General features: G+C 40.6%; 1 protein-coding gene across 1 annotated transcript; it reads right to left on the bottom strand.

Annotated features, from left to right (window-relative positions):
* Window positions 1-26: 26 nt before the first annotated feature.
* AUNIP (aurora kinase A and ninein interacting protein) lies at window positions 27-21,308 on the bottom strand. Its single transcript, XM_035019443.1, has 3 exons — window positions 20,864-21,308; window positions 2,820-2,958; window positions 27-944 (listed from the first exon to the last, which is right to left on the bottom strand). The coding sequence occupies exons 1-3, from the start codon at window positions 20,939-20,941 to the stop codon at window positions 94-96; spliced, it is 1,068 nt and encodes a 355-aa protein (XP_034875334.1). The 5' UTR covers window positions 20,942-21,308; the 3' UTR covers window positions 27-93.
* Between the last annotated feature and the right edge of the window lie 1,247 nt (window positions 21,309-22,555).

Raw genomic sequence — 22,555 nt, 5'->3', positions numbered from 1 at the left:
TGCTTCCCTTCCCCCCCCCCCCCCCCCGCCCAATATTTTCCTATAGCTCTGTCATCTCAAGGTACTTCTGGAACCAAACCATCATAAAGACATTTAGACTTGGTGCCTGATAACTTGATTACCTTCAGAGTCCTGGGTAAAGAGCAAATCAGGCTGCAGATTTAACTGAGTGGGCCTCTCTTGGCACTGAGCCCAAGAGCTATTATGAAACTGCCCTAAGCCCCGATTCTGATTGTTTGTTACATCTCGGAAAGGAGCTCTGGAGTTGTGGGCAATAACCCGCTGGCCCTGAGAATCCTCAGTGAAAAGTTGACTCCAGGAGTCCTTGTCATTCTTTTCACTGTCCCAGGAAAACGCAGGGACAGGACAAGGGCTTTGTTTCACTGAGTCTGTGTTTTCTCCACTCCAGGAATCCCTGCATGTTTGAAGGAGGATGGGGGCCTGCCTGGTTTCTCTGGCAGACACCTTTTCCAATTTAATCTTGTCCAAGTGCTGAAGGCCCTTGCCCCCAGGTGGTTGAACGCGTCTCTCTACATCCTGATGGTTTTTTTCCTTAGATCCATGAAGCCATTCCCTTTTCCAGGAAGAGTCTTTCTCTCCTTCCTTTTGGCCCAGCAAGTAAGAACCTTCCAAGTTCTGAGTGAAGGAACAAGAGAATGAGGCTTTACTCTTTCCAGCACAGACCAAGGTGTCAGGCTGGGGCAAAGACAGCATAGTCAAAAATGGAGTTCCCATTCTATGGTGGTCAGAAGTCTGGAGGGAATGAGGAGAAAGTCCAGCTTCCTGGGTATCTGCAGGGGTTGAAGTGGCTAATGGGGGTGACATGGAATCGTCCTCCAAGCCCTGGATCAGATGATCTAGATGGGTTGCATCTTTCTTAGACTCGTTGATCTGACTTTCTGTATGAGATGAAACACTCCTCTGGTCACCACCATTTGTCTTTCCTAGCAAAATAAACATGAATGATTATTCTGCAGGAAATCTCTGTCCTGAGCAGGATTTAGCTGGCTTTTTCTGAAATCAGTATCAGCTACTATCACTATCTAGCACGGGGGTCTTAGACTCATCACAACCTTTATAGCTGATCTTCGTGCTTTCCTTTTTTTTTTTTTTAAGATTTTATTTATTTATTTGAGAGAGAAAGAATGGGAGTGGGGCAGAGTGGGAGAAGCAGACTCCCCACTGAGCAGGACGCCCGATGCGGGGGGTCAGTCCCAGGATCCGGAGATCATTACCTGAGCTGAAGGCAGACGCTTAACTGACTGAGCCACCCAGGCGCCCCATGATCTTCCTGCTTGCAATCTCTACTTTCTCCAGAATGATCCTTCTAAAACACAGACCTTATATTCCAGTCCTCAAATATATGGATGCTTCCAAATGATCTACCTAATAAAGTTAAACATGGTACGTATGTATACTCAGACCACAGCCTACTTTTCCAACTGTGTTTTAGTATATGGGCACATCAGTTTTGCTTTTGTTTTTTCTTTAATATGGTTTCTGTTAAATAGTGATCTTGGCCAAATATATATTCCTGGATATTATCCTTTGAGAAATACGCACAATACAATTTTTGTAAAGTCACTAAGATCACATTAACCACCCAACTCTTAAGAAAACCTCTGGTGATAGTGCAAAGAACATTAGGTCCTCTACTCTGCAGACATTGCCTGAGAAAGGGAATAAACACAATTAGATGATAAGTCAACCAATCGGAAGAACAATAATAAACAACTACTAGTGTCTAGCCTATCCATTTTATCAGGCATGGAATGGATACTGTTCTACCTTAAGGATGAATACCGTGGACTACCCACTCCCCCCGCCCCCAAATTATACCAAGATCTAATTACAAAGCTGAATGATTTCCTTTTTCCTTCTCCAACAAGAATTATACTGCAGAAACTGTTTTGTGAAAGATTTCTCAACTTTGCCTAAGAATTCCAACAGATTATAGAATATACCAGAATTTTGAAATAGCGGGGGATGACTGGGTGGCTCAGACTGTTAAGCGTCCAACTCTTGATCTCAGCTAGGTCCTGATCTTTGGGTCATGAGTTCAAGCCCCATGTTGGGTTCCATGTTGGGCATGAAGCCTACTTTAAAAAAATTTTTTTTTTTTTTTTTTTTTTTAAATCAGAAGTGTCCTTGAAAAAAATCTGCCCTTGTTACTTAAAGCAAAAAGGGTGCTTATTTTAAGTTTCTGTTTGGGGCAGGGACAGTAGATTTTGAAGATTTATGCAAAGCAATCCTGGGAATCGCATCAAGAGTTAGAGCTCTCCTCCGAAAACCCTCCAGCTGGCAGACACACTGCTGTGAGGCAGCTCGTCCCCTGAAAAGGGACATGTAAGCAAAAAACTGCCAAAGGATGATGAAACACAAGCCAACTTTACGCCAACCTTTCTAAGAAAAAAAGCATCTTTGAACTCTGACAATTTGAGAAGCATTATACAGAAATATCTATTATCAAGTAATCCTAGAGAGACTGGTCATTATGGCCAATCCAAGACATTTACCTAAATAATGGCAGGTCAGCTCCCCTGCACACCCCAACTCCCCAAGCATACCTTTCTCCTCACTGCTCTGTCAGGGAATACAAATATTTAATATGAGACTGAGCACACAGAGTAAGAAAATGTTGGTAAAAGCATGTATATAATGCTTTGCAGAAGGGGATGTTTTGTTTGATATCCTCTTCTAATGAGTTAGCTAAGTTAAACACAATGCACTGGTGTCGCCACTTCTCATAAATTTTCCAGCATGGAAAAATGCACACACTCCTTTTTGCTCCCTGGGTATTCCCAGGCAGGTCATCATACCTGGCTGCAAGGTGAAGAAGGAAGCAATGCTGGTCTGCCGAGTGCCTGTAGGGGGAATTCTTTGAGTAAAAGAAATCTTAGCCTTTTTCTCTCCAGGAAAGAGTGTTAGCATTTTGGTGTTTGGCTTCATTAAATGTGTCTGAGGAGGGGGAGAAAAAGAATAATAGAATCTATTAATATCAAAACAGCTGCCAGACAGGAGAGATTCAATAAACACCTGTGACCCTCATGGAACTGCACTGGAACCTTTGGACTCCACTCCTATCCTATTCTCTAGGTAGTTTTTGCTGTACGTCATCTTCTACCATTTCCTGCCACACTGATGGTGTTTGTTTTTATCAGGAAATCATATTCCAACTATAGCCCAATCTTTCTGCTTCCCCACAGAAATCAATCACGTTGACTTAAACAAACAGGATTTGTTGAAGTGATTCCAGGAATGATACTCTCTCTTATACTTAAAGATAACTAATGATTCTACATCAGCAGCAGTTGACACATTTTTAGTGGTTTTCAAATAGTCACATACAGTTATATATACAGATATATACAGTTAAGAGCATAGCTCACACAGCTTGGGTTCAAATCATTCCAATTCTGCCACTGCTACTTATTAACTGTGTGACCCTATGCAAGTTGCTTAATCTAGGTCTCATTCTCATGTGTGAAATGAGGACAGTAAAGTACCTATCCCATAGGGCTGTTATGAGGATTTGGTGAGTTAATTCACATAAAAGGCTTACACAGTTCCTCGGGTTCAATACTAATTGGTTATTACTAGGAGGAAGAGCAGTGAAACAGCCAGTCTTATCCACTCTCAGCCCCTTTATACTTTACAGTATGAATTTGTACCAGAAAAGGTTAGGGAAGTAAATTTTGTCAACTAACTATAAATATAACCTCATCTTTATTTAATGTGATTTTTGTTTCCACTTGCTTGTTATGGAATGCCTGAGAAGTAACCCTGAGAACAGGGTAATTTATATTCAATTCAGTTTGCATGAAAACCAAAGAAACGAGATTTGCTGATTTTCATGTTGTAAGTTGGAGACAGGTCTGAAGCGAACTCAAATTATTAATTCTAGCCCAAAGTTGACTTCATTTTTACATTTGGAAACTAAAATGTACCTTAAGTGGATAAAAGAAGAAATCCTTGGTGTAAAACTCATACTCTAACTTGCAGTACTGGTGTGGAACTTTCCCCTCTACCATACAAAACTAGAAAACTGGATAAAATACATGAAACAACTGATATTAGATGGTGGACAACAGGAATTGCATTGGATTGTGAGCCCTGAGAGAAGGAAAACAATGAGGTGAGCCCTATGATGACTCTAGCTTTATGCCTGGAATCACTTGCCAGACCAAAATAGATAAAGTACACAGGCAGTGCATTCTGGGTTAATTGAATACATCGAGATTGGAATTTGGAGAAGCTGAGGTGGCCACTCCTCTCAAGCTGCTAAGTCCATATTCTCTCACCTTGAACCTGGGAAGAACAATAAAGTATGATAGAAATAACACTATATGGTTTCCAAAACTAGGTCATAAAAATGCCATGCATCTTAGAAGCTGGCCAGCATGCTATGAGGAAGCCCAAACAGGCACATGGCTCTCTAAATTTTATATGAGACATATCCTAGATATGTGAAACTATGTGAGACAGTATGCCAACAAGTATTTTAGCACCTATATGCTAGGTACCGGGAATATAATGATGAACAAAACAGACTGTTTCTGCCCTGGTAAAGCTTACAGCTTATGGGAAAAGACAGACTAATAATACATAGTTATTTAAATGACTACAAGAACACTAAGTCCTATAACACAAATACAAAGGATTGTAAGAGAATGTTATGAAAAATTATATGCCAACAAATTGGACAACCTAGAAGAAATGAATAAATTCATAGAAACATATAACCTCCCAAAACTGAATCAGGAAGAAATAGAAAATTTGAACAGACCGACTACCAGCAATGAAATTGAGTAAGTAATCAAAAAACTCCCAACAGTCAAAAGTTCAGGACCAAAGAGCTTCACAGATGAATTCTACCAAACATTTAGAGAAGAGTTAATACCTATTCTCAAACTATTCCCAAAAATAGAAGAGCAAGGGAAAACTTCCAAATTCATTCTATGAAGCCAGCATTACCCTGATATCAAAACCAAATAAAGACACTACAAAAATAGAGAACTACAGGCCAATATCTCTGATGAACACAAATGCAAAAATCTTCAACAAAATATTAGCAAGCCCAATCCAACAATACATTAAAAAAATCATTCACCACAATCAAGTGGGATTTGTTCCTGGGATACAAGGGTGGTTCAATATTCACAAATCAATCAATGTGATATATATCACATCAGTAAGATAAAGTATAAAAACCATATGATCATTTCAGTAGATGCAGAAAAAGCATTTGACAAAGTACAACATCTATTCATGATAAAAACCCTCAACGAAGTAGGTTTAAAGAGAACATACCTCAACATAATAAAGGCCATATATAAAAAACCCACAGCTAACATCATACTCAATGGTGACAAACTGAGAGCTTTTCTTCTAAGGTCAGGAACAAGACAAGGATGTTCACTCTCACCATTTCTATTCAATACAGTATTGGGGGGCACCTGGGTGTCTCAGTCGTTGAGCATCTGCCTTCGGCTCGGGTCATGATCCCGGGGTCCTGGGATTGATCCCGGGGTCCTGGGATCGAGCCCTACATTGGGCTCCCTGCTCCGCAGGAAGCCTGCTCTCCCTCTCCCACTCCCCCTGCTTGTGTTCCCTCTCTTACTGAGTCTCTATCAAATAAATAAATAAAATCTTAAAAAATATACATATATATAGTATTGGAAGTCCTAGCCACAGCAATCAGACAAGAAAAATGAATACAAGGCATCCAAATTGGTAAGAAAGAAGTAAAACTTTCACTACTTGCAGATGACATAGTACCATATATAGAAAACCCTAAAGACTCCACCAAAAAACTACAACTGATAACTGAATTCAATAAGGTTACAGGATACAAAAATCAGTGTACAGAAACCCACTGCATTTCTATATACTAATAATAAAATAGCAGAAATAGCAGTTCTCTTAAGAGAACTTAAGAAAACAATCCCATTTACAACTGCACCACCAAAAACAGTAAAATACCTCGGAATAAGCTTAACCAAGGAGGTGAACGACCTGAAACGACTATGAAAACTATAAACACTGATGAAACTGAAGACAACACAAACAAATGAAAAGATATTCCATGCTCGTGGATTGAAAGAATATTGTTAAAAGGTCCATATTACCCAAAGCAATCTGCCGATTTAATGCAATCCCTATCAAAATACAAACAGTATTTCTCCACAGAACTAGAACAATCAATCATAAAATTTGTATGGAACCACAAAGACCCCGAATAGCCAAAGTAATCTTGAAAAAGAAAAACAGAGCTGGAGGTATCACAAGTCCAGATTTCAAGTTATACTACAAAGTTGTAGCAATCAAAACAGTATGGTACTGGCATAAAAACAGATATATCAATCAATGGAACAAAATAGAAAACTCAGAAATAAACCCACAATTATATGGTCAATTACTCTTTAACAAAGGAGGCAAGAATATGCAATGGGAAAAAGTATCTTCAACAAATGGTGTTGGGAAAGCTGGACAGCTACATGCAAAAGAATGAAGCCAGACCACTTTCTTATACCATACACAAAAATAAACTCAAAATGGATTAAGGACCGGGCACCTGGGTGGCTCAGTCAGTTAAGCATCTGCCTTCAGCTGAGGTCATGATCCCAGGGTCCTGGAATCAAGGCCCGAGTCGGGCTCCCTGCTCTGTGGGGAGTCTGCTTCTCCCTCTGCTCTGCTCCTCTCCACCCCACCCCCTTCCCCGCTTGTGTTCTCTCTTGTGTGCCCTCTTTGTCTCTCTCAAATAAATAAAATCTTTTTTTTTTTTTAAATGGATTAAGGACCTAAATGTGAGACCTGAAACGATAAAAATCCTAGGAGAGCACAGGCAGTAATTTCTCTGACACTGGCCATAACATTTTTCTATTTTTTTTTTTTAAGATTTTATTTATTTATTTGACAGAGAGAGACAAAGCCAGAGAGGGAACACAAGCAGGGGGAGTGGGAAAAGGAGAAGCAGGCTTCCCACGGAGCAAGGAGCCCGATGTGGGACTCAATCCCAGGACCCTGGGATCATCACCTGAGACGCTTAACTACTGAGCCACCCAGGCACCCTGGCCATAACATTTTTCTAGATACGTCTCCTGAGACAAGGGAAACAAAAGCAAAAATAAACTATTGGGACTACATCAAAATAAAAAATTCTTCATAGCAAAGGAAACTATCAACAAAACTAAAAGACAACCTACTGAAGAGGAGAAGATATTTGCAAATAATGTATCTGATAAAGGGTTAATAGCCAAAAAATATAAAGAAGAACTTATATAACGCAACACCAAAAAAAACCCCAAATAATCCAAATAAAAAATGGGCAGAAGACATGAACAAGGGTGCCTGGGTGGCTCAGTCAGTTAAATGTCCAACTCTTGATCTCGGCTCAGGTCTTGATCTCAGGGCGTGGGTTCAGGCCCCACACTGGGCTCCACGCTGGGTGTGTGGAGCCTACTTAAAAAAAAAAAAAGAAGAAGACATGAACAGACGTTTCTCCAAAGAAGACATACAAATGCCCAACAGACACATGAAGATGCTCAACATCACTCATCATCAGGGAAATGGGAAATGCAAATCAAAACTACAATGGTAGGGGCGCCTGGGTGGCTCAGTTGGTTAAGCGACTGCCTTCGGCTCAGGTCACCATCCTGGAGTCCCAGGATCGAGTCCCGCATCGGGCTCCCTGCTCAGCGGGGAGTCTGCCTCTCCCTCTGACCCTCCCCCTTCTCATGTGCTCTCTCTCTCTCTCTCTCAAATAAATAAATAAAAATCTTTAATTAAAAAAAAAAACTACAATGGTGTATCATCTCACACCTGTCAGAATGACTAAAATCAAAAACACAAGAAACAACAGGTGTTGGCGAGGATGTGGAGAAAAAGGAACCCTCATGCACTGTTAGTGGGAATGCAAACTGGTATAGCCACTGTGGAAAACAGTATGGAGGTTCCTCAAAAAATTAAAAATAGAACTACCATATGATCCAATAATCACACTACTGGGTATTTACCCAAAGAATACAAAAACACTAGAGGTGTCTGGGTGGTACAGTCGGTTAAGCTTCTGAATCTTGGTTTCGGCTGGGGTTGCAATCTCCGGGTGGTGAGACTGAGCCCCACATTGGGCTCCACATTCAGTGCAGAGTCTGCTTGAGATTCTTTCCCTCTCCCTCTGCCCCTCCTGCTTGTGTTCTCTGTCTTTCAAATAAATAAATCTTAAAAAAAAAAATACAAAAACATTAACTCAAAAGGATATATGCACCCCTATGCTTATTATGGCATTATTTACAATAGCCAAATTACAGAAACAGCCCAAGTATCCACTGATAGATAAATGGATAAAGAAAATGTACTGTACTACACACACACACACACACAGTGGAATATTGTTCAGCCATAAAAAAGAATGAAATCTTGCCATGTGCAACATGGGTGGATCTAAAGAGCAAAATAAGTCAGAGAAAGACAAATACTGTAAGTTTCATTCATATATGGAATTTAAGAAACTAAACAAATGAAAAAAAGAGACAAACAGAAAAATGGGCTCTTAATTATAGAGAGCAAACAGATGGTTACCAAACGGAAGGTGGGTATGTGATGGGTGAAAGAGGTGAAGGGGATTAAGAGTATACTTATCTTGATGAGCACTGAGTAATGTATGAAATGTTGAATCACTGAAACTAATTTAACACTGTATGTTAATTATACTGGAATTAAAATAAAATTTAAAAACATACTAAGTTCTCTGAAGAAGACTTATACACGGGCACCTGGGTGGTTCAGTCGGATAAGCATCTTCCTTCAGCTCAGATCATGATCCCAGAGTCCTGGGATCAAGCCCCGCATTAGTCTCTCTGCTCAGCGGGGAGTCTGCTTCTCCCTGTCCCTCTGTCCTCCCTCACCAAGCTCGAGCTCGCTCTCTCTCATTCTATCTCAAATAAGTAAATAAAATCTTAAAAAAAAAAAAGACTTATACAAACTACGTATTATCAGAGAACAGTAAGACCTCAATTAACAAAACATCTGGGAATAAAGCTTTTCACCAAGTTGGCCATCCTAGCAAGAGTAGGACATTCCTTACTTAGGTCAGAGCAATGTCAAGAGTGATACTGCCCCCAGTTATAGCTCCCTGAGAAGACTTTGGCTTTAAGGAAGTATGTTTATCACAGTGGAATGTTTATTTATTTTTTAAAGATTTATACTTACTTATTTGACAGAGAGAGAGAAAGAGCACGCATGAGGAGGAGGAGCAGCAGAGGGAGAGGGAGAAGCAGGCTTACCGCAGAGCAGGAAGCCCGATGCGGGACTCGATCCCAGGGAATTAAAAAAAAAAAAATCCTCCTGGGATAAATCCTCTTATGAGAGCATACCATCTTGCTCAAAATCTGTCAATAGTTTCTCTACTACCTTATAGCATAAAGTGCTGACTCTCAGACTGCACACACCAGTATGATTCCAGTTACCCTTTTCTCCATTACCAAAACCCCTTTGTGTATACTGTAGCATAATACTCACCCACATGCCAGTCCCTATTATGGCCTCTGCCTTCCTCATTTTTGTGCCTCACAAGAAGGGCCTTTTTCACACCCACATCTGAAATGCTACATATACTTCAGCTTAGCCCCAAGCATTCCTGATTCCTACAACCAGAGGTAATCTCTTCCCCTTCTAAACTTGACATTCATCACTTGGTATTTCAAGACTTACCTAACAAAATTCTGGTATCAACATTTGATTCACATACTGTTTATCCTGTCCTCCACTGAACTAGCTTAATACATATGGTAAGTACTCAATTCAATAAATATTTTAGGAAGAAGGCAGATATACAGGAAGGACACATTTTGGTTATTTTTTTTTTAAGATTTTATTTATTTATTTGACAGAGAGAGAGACAGCGAGAGAGGGAATACAAGCAGGGGGAGTGGGAGAGGGAGAAGCAGGCTTCCCACGGACCCTGGGATCATGACCTGAGTCGAAGGCAGACGCTTAATGAATAAGCCACCCAGGCGCCCCTGGTTATGTTTTATATATATAACTACTCATTATATTTTCAACATCAAAAAAGCTCTCAGAAAACATTAAGCCTTTTCCAGTACTGTGATCAAAGTGAAGATGAGCTCCTGTCACTGTAATTGATGTCACACATAAGGTCCAGAGCACAGATGGGATGAGAGGTATACCCACTGAAAACTGAAGGTTTTTCTCCCAAAGTAATCTAACAATACTAAATTTATTGCAAGAACATTCTCTAGAACTACTTGGCACTGATTTTTCATCTAAACCTAATGAAAACTCAACAGGGATAAGAGAAAAAAGCAATTTCTTTTAAGTATCACAACTCCTAAACTGGAGACCTGATAGGTCTACATCCATTAGCATTTCATTACTAAGTCTCATAAAAGGGTACTTCTTGCTAATGAGATTCTTCTCACTTAAAGGATGTCACACATGTCAGAGATCATTGTAGTATAGCGTTTTCATACATTTGCCATCAGTTTTGCCCTAATAAGACTATCTATTGAAGATTTGTTTAAACCTCCTGATTTTAACTACTTCCAATACAGCAATGGCTAAATGTGGCCCTCTCAACAGCAGAGTTAACAGTCCCATGAAAGAAGAGCTCACTTAAATTGGAAAGTAGATGCCTCAAATAAAATGCAATGGAGTAGAAATCACTCTGAAACAAATCCCCCAGTCTCCCCTGGAAGGTGTCAACTTTGTGAAAAGAAGTATCACTGTGTGTGTGTGTGTGTGTGTGTGTTTGTACACACACACAATATATACAGCTGACCCTTGAACAATATGAGGGTTAGGGTCACCGACTCCCTGCATAGTCAAAAATCCACATAACTTTTGACTCCCCCAAAACTTAACTATTAACAGCATACTGCTGACCAAAAGCCTTGTGGACAACAGTCAATTAATACATACTTTGTATATTATATGTATTCTTACAATAAAGTAAGCTAGAGAAAGGAAAATATTAAGAAAATCATAAGGAAGAGAAAATACATTTATGGTATTGTATTTAGAAAAAAATCCACAAGTGGGCCCATGCAGTTCAAACCCGAGTTGTTCAAGGCTCAACTGTACACACAATCAGCCTATATTATTATATCTATTGTCCCAATTTCCAAACACTATTTCAAGATATAGTTGGGGGTTTTTTTGTTGTTTTTTTGTTTTATTTGACAGAGAAAGAGAGAGGGATCACAAGTAGGCAGAGTGGCAGGGAGAGGGAGAAGCAGGCCCCCTGCTGAGCAGATAGCCCGATGCGGGGCTAGATCCCAGGACCCTGGGAATATGACCCAAGCCAAAGGCAGATGCTTAACCGACTAAGCCACCCAGGTGCCCCTCAAGATATAGTTTTTACTTTTTCTCTATAATCATCTACTTACTCACGTCCCAATTTCTGGCTCCTAAATGTAAGTGGAACTAAAGGGAAAATGCAAAAGTCCTTTAAAAAAGGAGAGATATTAAGGGATGCAAATAACTGGACCAAAGTCACAGTTTAAAAACATATTTAAGGGACACCTGTCTGGCTCAGTAGGTGGGGCTTACAACTTCTGATCTTGGGATTGTGAGTTTGAGCCCCATGCTGGGTGTAGAGATTACTTAAAAATAAAATCTAAAAAAAAAAAAAAAAACGTATTTAAGAGACCTCCCAACTCTGGCCAAGCCCACATTTAGGTCCTTCTTGAGCGTAATGACAGTACTTTAGATATATAACTATAGAGACAAAAAAATCCACCTAAAATAATAATTTAAACTTCTACTATTCCTGATTAGACCCTTATTATTTCTTGCCTAAATTTCTGCAATATCCTCCAAATTTCTCTAGCCTACCTTTCAGTGTACCACTTACTTTCATATAACCACCATTGGGCTAATCTTACAGACTACTATGTCAAATGTCTTCCATGAATCCAACAACATGGTACTAGTTTACCCTCCTAATCACACCTTCAACTGCCCTACATTTACCCTACACTTTAGTCAAACTGAGTTACTCCCAATGTAGTAAAAGAATCTATTAAAGAGAGGTCTGGCTTTAACCCTCAGCTCCTGGGAGGTAATCTCTACGTCCCTGGAATGTCCTACCTGATTGGAGTATGTTTACCTGAGGCCTTGGGCCACAGCAGATAGTCTATGCTAACAATGTGATCTACGGTGAGAGCTTTGGGCCATGTATCAGCTTGACCTTCATAGGGGCTAGAAACTAAGGTCAGCCACATAACTAGTCAACCATGTCTACACAACCCAAACCCCAATAAAAACTCTGGATCCCAAGGCTCAGTGAGCTTCCATGGTTGGCAATACTCTATGTACTGTCACATACCATTACCAGAAGCAGTTAGGGCTGTCTAATATACTGGCTGCCCAGAGAGGACACTGCAAGTTTCCCACTTTGAATTCTCCCTAGATTCAGCTTGGAATTCTCCTAGAATCTGCTTTGGCTGATTTTAATCTGTACTCTTCATTATAATAAACTAATCATGAGTTTAACAGCTTTCAGTTGAGTTCTGTGAGTCCTACCAGCAAATTATCAAACCTCAGAGTGGTCTTGGGGTCCCTTGAACTTGCAGTCGATGTGAGAAGTGAGGGTGGTCTTGGGGACTCCCTAACTTTTACTCCTTATTTCACAAACATCTCTTGTTATTTCCTGCTCTGTGTCACTATTCATACTGTTCCTAGAATGCCTACTCCACCTTCATTGCTTTCCAACAAGATCCAACCCTTGCTTTAAGGTCTGTTCAAATGCCATCTCTTCCACAAAGCCTTTAACAGCTTTACTGAGATATAATTCACATACCATAAAATCTACCCATTTAAGTGTACGGTTAAGTGTTTTTTTAGTATAGAGTTGTGTAAAAATCACCACAATCTAATTTTAGAACATTTTTTTTATTGTCCCAAAAGAAACCCTGTACCCATCGGCAGTCCCCCCATTCCCACCCCACCTCAGCCCGAGGAAACCACTGATTTACTTTCTGTCTCTATAGATTGACAAATTCTGGGGCACCTGGGTGGCTCAGCTGCTTAAGCATCTGCCTTTGGCTCAGGTCATGATCCTGGAATCCCCAGACTGAGTCCCACATCGGGCTCCCTGCTCAGTGGGGAACCTGCTTTTCCCTCTCCCTCTGCTCCTCCCCAACTCGTGCTCGCTCTTGCTCTCCTGCTCACTTACTCTCTCAAATAAATAAAAATCTAAAAAAAAAAAAAAAAAAGATTTGTCTGTTCTGGACCTTTCATACACCATACAATACCTGGTCTTTTGTGACTGGCTTCTTTCACTGAGCATGTTTTGGAGGTTCATCCAGGTTGTAGCATGTCAGATACTTCAATCCCTTTTTATTGTCAAGTAATATTCCATTGTTTGGATATACCATTTTGTCTATCCATTCATCATTTGTGGGCATTTTGGTTGTTTCCACTCTTTAGCTATTATGAGAAATGCTGCTACAAGCATTCAAACATTCGTTCACTGGTGTACAAGATTTTGTGTGAACTATCTTTTCCTATCTCGGGTCTATACTTAAAAGCCGAAGTGCTGGGTCATATGATAATGATGTTGAACATTTTGAGGAACTGCCAAACTGTTCTGCAAACTGCCTATACCATTTTATGCACGTACCAGTAATATATGAGGGTTCCAATTTCTCCACATACTTGCCAACACTTGGTATTATCTTTTTGATTATAGCCATCCTAGTGGATGTGAAGTGGTATCTCCTTGTGGTTTTGATTTGCATTTCCCTAACGACTAATGATGACAATCTTTCCATGGGTGTATCTGAATAGACCTATAAGAGATTAAATTAGTAATTTAAAAACTTCCTGCAAAGAAAAGTCCACTGTGTACCACCTGAAGAAGCTGATAATTTTCAAAACCAGCAAGTCTAGGCTCCTTTTTTGTTTAACTGGCCTTCCTTTAGCTTCTCTCTCTCTCCTTGGGCATTTCGCTATAACCAGCAAGAAGAAACCAGGTAGCCCTTCAACACGGCCTGTAAGTCTCCTTGGCTATATCACATCACCCAGTTCCTTAGGTACATTCTCTATCTTCCACCTTACTACAGCCAACAGTAGTTGTAGGAAACTTTCTGTCACTACATAACAAGGATTCCCTTTCCTCTAGTTTCCAGTAAGATTATTCTCACTTTCCTTTAAACCCTCACCCACAGTCTCCCCAAAGGCCAACCCTAGTCTAGAAATAGTTTCTTACAAGCTCTTCAAGCTTTCACTAGCACTCTCTTCAAAGTCCTTCCAGCTGTCACCCATTGCCCCATGCCAAAGCCACTCTCCCATTTTAGGTTTTTGTTAGGTAGTACTCCACTGCCAAAACCAAAATCTGTATTACCTTTCTATTGCTACATTAACACTTTGCCACAAAACTTAGCACTTTAAAACAACATTCATTACCTCACAACCTCTATGCATCAGGAATTTGAGAGCAGCCTATCTGGGTGGTTCTGGCTCACAGTCTCATCAGGTTGCATTTAAGTTATCAGCCAGGGTTGCAATATACACTTTCAAGGTGGCTCACTCACACGACTATTAGCAAACTCAGTAAGGTTCCTCACAACATGAGTATCTCCATAGAGCTGCCTGTATGTCTGCATGTGACAACTGACTTCCCCTAAAGAGAGAATGAGGCTGAAGCTACAATGCTCTTTATGACCTAACCTCAGAATTCTAACAGGAACACTTCCATCACATTCTATTCATTAGAGTCACCAAGTATAGCCCACACTTGGGGGGCTGGGAAACTTAGCATCCACCTTTTAAAGAGAGAGGTATCAAAGAATTTGTGGACATATTTTAAAACCACCACCCCTCCACACATAATAAAATGTAATCTCTTCTTTCTCTAAATGCTTAGAATTTCCTTATGCCTCTAAGGCACTTAACTGTCTGTCTGACAGTTATTTGTGTACCTACCATATTCCATATGCTGCCAGGGTTAGAACTATCTAAAGGTGAATACATTATTCACTTTTTATCATCTGAAGACACCTTACACATTATGACCACTGGACCAAGAGTCAGAAGACCTGGAATCAAGCCATAGAGCTGCACTTACTCTGATGTGATCTGAAGCAAATCTCTATCTGAACTTCAATTTCTTCATCTGCAAAATGGAGATAATCTCACCTCCCTCACAAAGCTACTGAGAAAGTGAAACAATACATGTAAAAAAGTTTTACAAACCATAAGCCAGTAAAGATCATATTGATAAATATTTGTTAAGTTACATTTACAGACCCTTATCAGTCTTACAGCACCAACCCCAACAGTGTTGCTACCATGGACTTCAGTATTATTATTGAGCCTATTCAGTTTCAGTGAAATAAGTTTTCTCCTCTATTTTTGTTTTTCTTTTTTTATCATTTCAGTAAGTATCACAGAGGGGTTTTTTTGTTGTTAGGTACACACTTTTTTTTTTTTTTTTTTTTTTTAAGATTTATTTATTTGAGAGTGGGGAGGCAGAGAGAGAGAGAGAATCTCAAGCAGACTGTCTGCTGAGCATGGAGCCCGATGCAGGGCTTAATCTCACAACCCTGAGATCATGACCTGAGCCAAAACAAAAGAGTCGGAGGCTCAACTAACAGGTGCCCCTGTTAAGTACACACTTAAACTGCCATTTTACTAGAGGTCTCCTCCTGTCCATCTTTGCTTTAAAAAAACTCAAAGTCCTCCCATTTATCTTCTCATCAGAGAAAGATAAAATGAGCAACTATGACCATATCTAAAAGGTTTTCTGAAAGTAAAGCTCAGATGGATCATTCATTCAATAAATTCATACTGAGTACCTACCATGTGCCACTGTTTGAAGGACTGCCTAATGGAACTTTCATTCTAGTAGGAGAAGATCATAAATGAACAAGTAAATATGCAGTATATAGTATATCTAATGGTAAAAGGGTTATGGAGATAAATAAAGCAAGACTAAGGTGTTAGGGAGTACGGGATAAGGGAAAGGCTATTTTATGGTGGTTAAGAAATGGACTCAATGATAAGTTGACAAACGAACAAATGAAAGAGCAGAGCCATGTGGCATTTTAATCCCTGTGCATTTCAAGGTGTACAAAAGTCCCTGCAGGGGTATGAAGTATACTTGGCTTGAAAACCAGCAAGAAGGCCAGTATGATTAGAGCAGCGTGAGGCAGAGAAAAGAGTAGCAGATGAGGTCTAAGTGTATGAGAGGGCAAACATACATGGCCAAATCATGCCTTGTAGGCCTCAGAGATTCTGGGTTTTACCAGAAGATAGGAAACTACTAGATGGTCTTAAAATTAACAGTGAGCAAAGGGTCACTCTCATTCTGGGTCAGGCAGCAGTGGTAGAAATAGTAGGAAATTATGAGATTCTGAACACATATGAAGGCAGAGTCCAGAGAATTTGCTGATGGACTGAATGTTAGTGAAGCTGCACAATGTCACAGTGGTGTTCAGTGTTCCACCAAGGCCATCAGAAACCACTGATGACTGAGCCAAGGTTTCTGTTATCTTCACAGTTCTGTCCCCTTCTTAGGCCCACTTCTCCTTCTCGCTACATATATTTCAAGGGTAAGAAACTAAACTGCATTACAGATGAAGAAGAAACAAATTATTTTTGAGTTATGACATTTTAAATATAATACACCTGAGACAGCAAATATACAAAACACATACTAAATCTTTTTACCTCTTTATTGTGTAGAAAAACCTTTCAGAAATATTTCTCAATGTTTTAATAAAGAGGTAGCAAAGTTAAAATACAAAATTTGAAAATCATGTAAATTAAAATGGCCTTTTTAGAAATTCATACTAAAATTCATGTCTCACATAGAAAGTTCTCCATCATATATTTAGTGAAAGGTGAATAACACAATATGTTTGAAATAATCTCATTTGTGGGGGAAACAGATATATTTATACACATAGAAAATGTCTCAAAGGATACCAAATTGTTAAAAGTAGCTACCACCAGTGAAGCTTTCTGTTTTTTACTTAATACAATCCTATACTGATTTTTTTTTTTTTACAAACACATATTACTCTCATAATAAAAAAAACTGAAATGAAAACAAATACGGTATCCTCCATACCAAGGCCTAGGTAATAAGGCCAAGCCTGTCATGCCTCTGTGGGACCAAGAGAGAAGCAAACTCACTCCAAACATAGGCATCTATTTTCTGGCTAGACTATGAGCCACCCCATTAGTTGCCCCAAAACAGCAGACAATTTGTTTAGGGATCAAGTGGGAAGGGGCATATTTTCTAAAACACTGGCCCCGAGCAACTGCCTATTAATGACTGACATTAAAACTCAAACAAATGTGTGCCTATTTGATAGCTACCCTAGGAAAAGGCAGGTTTCTACATCCTATGAAAGGGAATCTTTAGGACTCTGCTCTGGGCTGGAAGTCTTAAAAAGTCAAAGAACCAGTTTTTAACAAAGTTTAAAAAACTCTTTTTTAAGATTTATTTATTCATCTGAGAGAGAGAAAGAGAGAGCATGAGCAGGAGGGGAAGAGGGAGAGAGAATCTTAAGCAGACTCTACTCCGAGTGAGGAGCCTGACATAGGGCTCCATCTCACGACCCTGAGATCATGATCTGAGCTGAAACCGAGTCAGATGCTTAACCCACTGTGCCACCCAGGTGCCCGTGCCCAAAATTTTTAACACACATCTCTTACCACACACACATGCACCAAGAAAAGGCCATGTGAGCACATGGGGAGGAGGCAGCTCACTCTCTGCAAGCCAAGAAGACTGTCACTATTAGAACTTGACCATGCCAGCACTCTGATCTTGGACTTCCAGTCTCCAGAACTGTGAGAAAATGAATTCTGTTGTTTAAGCCACCCAGTGTATAGTATTTTGTTACTGTCAGCTTGAGCAGACTAAGGCAATACTATTGCATATAATGGATACTATTCCATATAATGGAATACTATCTAGTCTTTAAAAAGAATAAAGCAGCTCCCTGCTCAGCAAGGGAGGGGGTCTGCTTCTTTCTCTCCCTCTGCCCCCTCTCCCCCACTTGTGTTCTTGTGTTCTCTCTCTCTCAAATAAATAAATAAAATCATTTTTTTTAAAAGAATAAAGCAGCTCTTTGTGGATGCATATGAAATGATACATAAGATGCAATAAGTGAGAAAAAGCAAGTTGCAGAACAATGTGGAATATGCTACTATTTACAAGAAAGAATAGATACCGTTTGCTTGTACATATATAGAATATGTCTGGAAGGATGCACAAGAAAGTTGTGGCCTCTGAGATGGGCCAAGGATGGTTAAAAGTATTAGGGAGATATTTCGCTGCCTATCACTGCCATGCATTTTAAATTATGTACCAGATGAACGTACCTGCCCCAAAAACATTTTTAAGTAAAAAAAAAAAATTTTTTTTTAAGGAACAGATGGTTCATTTGTTATTTCTCAAAAAATGACTTTAGTTGTACAATGCTTTTTAACAGCCCTCAATTACTTTGTTCAGGAGGTTGTAGCCACTGTAAGGGAGCAAAATTTGCCACCCAAAGTGTGCCTCTTTGACATATGTATTATTTTAGGCTGATTATTTTTAAGGAACAGCAGGCTCAGGAATAACTGCTGACCTTCCCCCAACTACCTAAAAGAATTTAGAGAACCTGCTCCAGGAAGGAAGCTGTCACCATAGACAGTTATTCAACTATGGTTGCATTTCTACACGCTAATAATGAGCTATCAGAAAGAGAAATTAAGAAAACAATCCCATTTACACCTGCCTCAAAAAGAATAAAATATCTAGGAATAAATTTAACCAAACAGGTGAAAGACTTGTACTCTGAAGACTGTAGGACATGGAGGAAAGAAACTGAAGATACAAATAAATGGAAAGATATATTCTGCTCATGGCCTGGAAGAATGAATATTGTTAAAATATCCATACTTCCCAAAGCCATCTACAAATTCAATACAATCCATCAAAATACCATTTTACACAAAACTAGAAAAAAAAAATCCTAAAATTTGTATGGAACCCCAAAAACACGAAGCAATCTTGAGAAAGATCAAAGCTGTAAATATCATGCTCCCTGATTTCAAACTATACTACAAAGCTATAGTAATCAAAACAGTACGGTACTGACGCAAAGACAGACCCATACATAGATCAATAGAATAGAACAGAGAGCCCATAAATAAACCCACATGTATATGGGTCAATTAATCTACTACAAAGGAGACAAAAATATACAATGGGGAAAAGACAGTCTCTTCAATAAATAGTGCTGGGAAAACTGGACAAGTTACATGCAAAAGAATGAAACTGGACCACTATCTTACACCACATATAAAAATAAATTCAAAATGGATTAAAGACTTGAATGTTAAGTCCTGAAGTCATAAAACTCTTGGAAGAAAAAGATGGGCAGTAAGCTCTTTGACATCAGTCTGAGCAGTATTTCTTTGAACAAATCTCAGACAGGGACAACAAAAGCTAAAATAACAAATAGGATTACATTAAACGAAAAAGCTTTTGCAGAGTGAAGGAAACCATCAACAAAACAGAAAGGCAACCTACTGAATGGGAGAAGATATTTGCAAATCACACATCTGATAAAGGATTAACATCCAAAATATATAAAGTTACACAATATTTTAAAAAACGATTAAAAAATGGGCAGAGGACTTGAAAAGACTATTGTCAAAGATGACATACAGATGGCCGACACATGAAAAGGTGCTCAACATCACTAATTAACTATCAGGAAAATGAAAATCAAAGCCACAATGAGATACTACCTCACACCTGTTAGAATAGCTATTATCAAAAAGACAAAAAGTAAGTGTTGGAGAGGATGTGGAGAAAGTGTGGAGAGGATGTAGAGAAAAGGGAACTCTGATACACTGTTGCTGGAATGTAAATTGGTGCAGCTACTATGGAAAACAATATAGAAGATCCTCAAAAACTTAAAAGCAGAATTACAATCCAGTAATTCCACTCCCAGGCATTTATCTGAAGAGAATGAAAACAGCAAATGAAGAAATATATGCACCCCTATATTCACTGCAGTATTATTTACAATAGCCAAGATATGGACGCAACCCAAGTGTTCATCAACAGATGAATGGGTAAAGAAGATGTGGTAAATATATACAATGAAATATTACACAGCCATAAAGAATGAAATCTTGCCATTCTCGACAGCATGGATGGACTTAGTGGGTATTATGCTAAGTGAAGTAAGTCATACAGAAAAAGACAAACATGTACAACTTCTCCTGTATGTGGAATCTAAACAACAGAACAAAACAGAAACAAACTCATAGGTATAAGAAACAAACTGTTAGTTACCAGAGCGGGGAGGGGCTGGGGAGCGGAAGGAACAGGTGAATAGGATTAAGAGGCACAAACTTCCGGTCATAAAATAAGTAAGTCATGGGGAGGTTAAGTACTGCGTAGGGAATATAGTCAATAATACTGTAGTAACTTTGTATGGTGACCATGGCAACCAGACTTATCCTGTGGATTTCTTAATGTATAAAAATACCGAATCACTATGACGTGCTAGATATTGAACGTCAAGTACAGTTCAATTAAAAAACAAAGAAAACAACACTCCTCACAGCAAATTTTCTCTCCACCACACCTCGAAGCTTTATTGTCCCAGTCTCTTCCTTCCCCATTCACAACCTGCCTGCCTTTCGTCCCATTTCCTCTCCACTCTTCCCAAACTCCATTTTTCACCCTTCTGCAGGCTCCACTCCCCCTAGCCTCAGAAGCCCCAAAGCTGTTCCTTTCTCGGACCCCGACTTGACCTCCACCACCCCCTTCTCCCTCCTCCAGGCCCCAACCCCTCCTCCAACACCCTCTCACGCCCCCACGTCCCACCTGCACTCTCCGCCGCTTCAGCGCCGCCGCGTCCAGCCACACGCCGCAGGCTTCTTCCTCAGGGGCCCTCCGCCTCATGGCCGCCGCCGTGACCCAGCCAGCAGGACACCTGGCTCCGGCTCCCGCAGCCTCACGGAACGGCTATAACTGCCTCCCCCGACGTTCGGATCTCGCGCCAACGCCGGGGGCGGAGCTACGCCGCCGCCGCCGCCGCCGCCGCCGCCGCCGCACGCACCGCCCCAGCACCAGCCCCGCCCCTCTTTCTCAGCCGGTGGCCTCGCAGGGTCGTCTGGTGGGTGGAGAACCTTTCGGTTTCCCAAGGCCTTCACGTCCCTTGTGATCTTCGAATTACAGAGTTGCCTTCCCGCGATTAGCCTGTGTGAACGCGTTCACGACAATGCACAAGGAATATGCGTTTCTTTTCGCTCAGTTAGTTGCACTTTCTTGCTGTGAACGTAACTACCCCGGGCTCAGGGTTTTCCAGTTTCACAGCTGCATCCTCACAGTCATCCCAAAAGGAAAGGTGGAGCCAAGGCTGCGGTCCGCCAACCCCAAAGCCGGCGTCCCCAGCACTACCCGAAGTGGTAACCATACACTAGAGTTTATGAATTACTTTTGAATTAAAAAAAAAAATCCAAGCATAACTATGAAACCACATGGGAGAGGATTTAGAAAACGTTAAGAAGGGGGCGCCTGGGTGGCTCAGCGGGTTAAGCGTCTGTCTTCTGCCGGGTCATGATCCCAGCTAGTGTTCTGGGATGGAGCCCCAGCTCCGACTCCCTGCTCAGCGTAGACTCTGCTTCTCCCTCCCCCTCTGCCCCTCCCCCCACTCGTTTTCTCTTCTCTCTCTCTCAAAATCTTTTTTAAAAAAGGGGTGGGGCACCTGGGTGGCTCAGTTGATTAAGTGTCTGCCTTTAGCTCAGGTCATGATCCCTGGGTCCTGGGATCCAGCCCTGCGTTGGGACCCCTGCTCAGCGGGGAGCCTGTTTCTCCCTCTCCCTCTGCAGCTCTTCCTACTTCTGCTCTCTCTCTGTCAAATAAATAAAACCTTTAAAAAAAGAAAAGGTTAAAAATGAAACCTAAAAATTTGGAGTCCCAGGTTTGTCAGCTTCCAAAACTATCTCCTAGTTCTGCCTTCACAGCTTAAGAGAGACCCTGGATTTTAAAGAGGATCAAGTGAGGTAAAGTTTGTGAAAGCTCCTCAGAAATGCAGAAGTGCTGGCATCCCACTCATCCTTCCATCCCTAACCACAGTCCCCATAGATGTTCTTTATATATGTATATTAGCTATAGACATATATACGTAGACAGGATATTTTTTAAAAGATTTATTTTAGAGAGAGAAAGTAGCGGGAGGGGCTGAGGGAGAATCTCAAGCAGACTCCCCCTGAGTGCGGAGACCCACGTAGTGCTGAGATCATGACCTGAGCCAAAATCAAGAGTCCAACATGCTTGGGGCGCCTGGGTGGCTCAGTTGGTTAAGCGACTGCCTTCGGCTCAGGTCATGATCCTGGAGTCCTGGGATCGAGTCCCGCATCGGGCTCCCTGCTCGGCAGGGAGTCTGCTTCTCCCTCTGACCCTCCTCCCTCTCATGCTCTCTGTCTCTCATTCTGTCTCAAATAAATAAAATCTTTAAAAAAAAAAAAAAAGAGTCCCAACATGCTTAACCGACTGAGCCACCCAGGCGCCCCT

Source organism: Mirounga leonina, unplaced genomic scaffold (genome assembly GCF_011800145.1).
Source record: "Mirounga leonina isolate KUSES-001 unplaced genomic scaffold, KU_Mleo_1.0 Mir_173, whole genome shotgun sequence".
NCBI lineage: Eukaryota > Metazoa > Chordata > Mammalia > Carnivora > Phocidae > Mirounga > Mirounga leonina.
This window is presented reverse-complemented; position numbering and strand designations above follow the sequence as displayed.

Excerpts from the sequence above, each read along its gene's own strand:
- AUNIP (XM_035019443.1), bottom strand. The coding sequence starts at position 20,941 with ATGAGGCGGAGGGCCCCTGAGGAAGAAGCCTGCGGCGTGTGGCTGGAC. Across the intron at positions 2,959-20,863 it reads TGAAGCGGCGGAGAGTGCAG|ACACATTTAATGAAGCCAAA; the intron begins GTGGGACGTGGG and ends CCCCCTCCTCAG. Across the intron at positions 945-2,819 it reads CTTCTTCACCTTGCAGCCAG|GAAAGACAAATGGTGGTGAC; the intron begins GTATGATGACCT and ends TTATTTTGCTAG.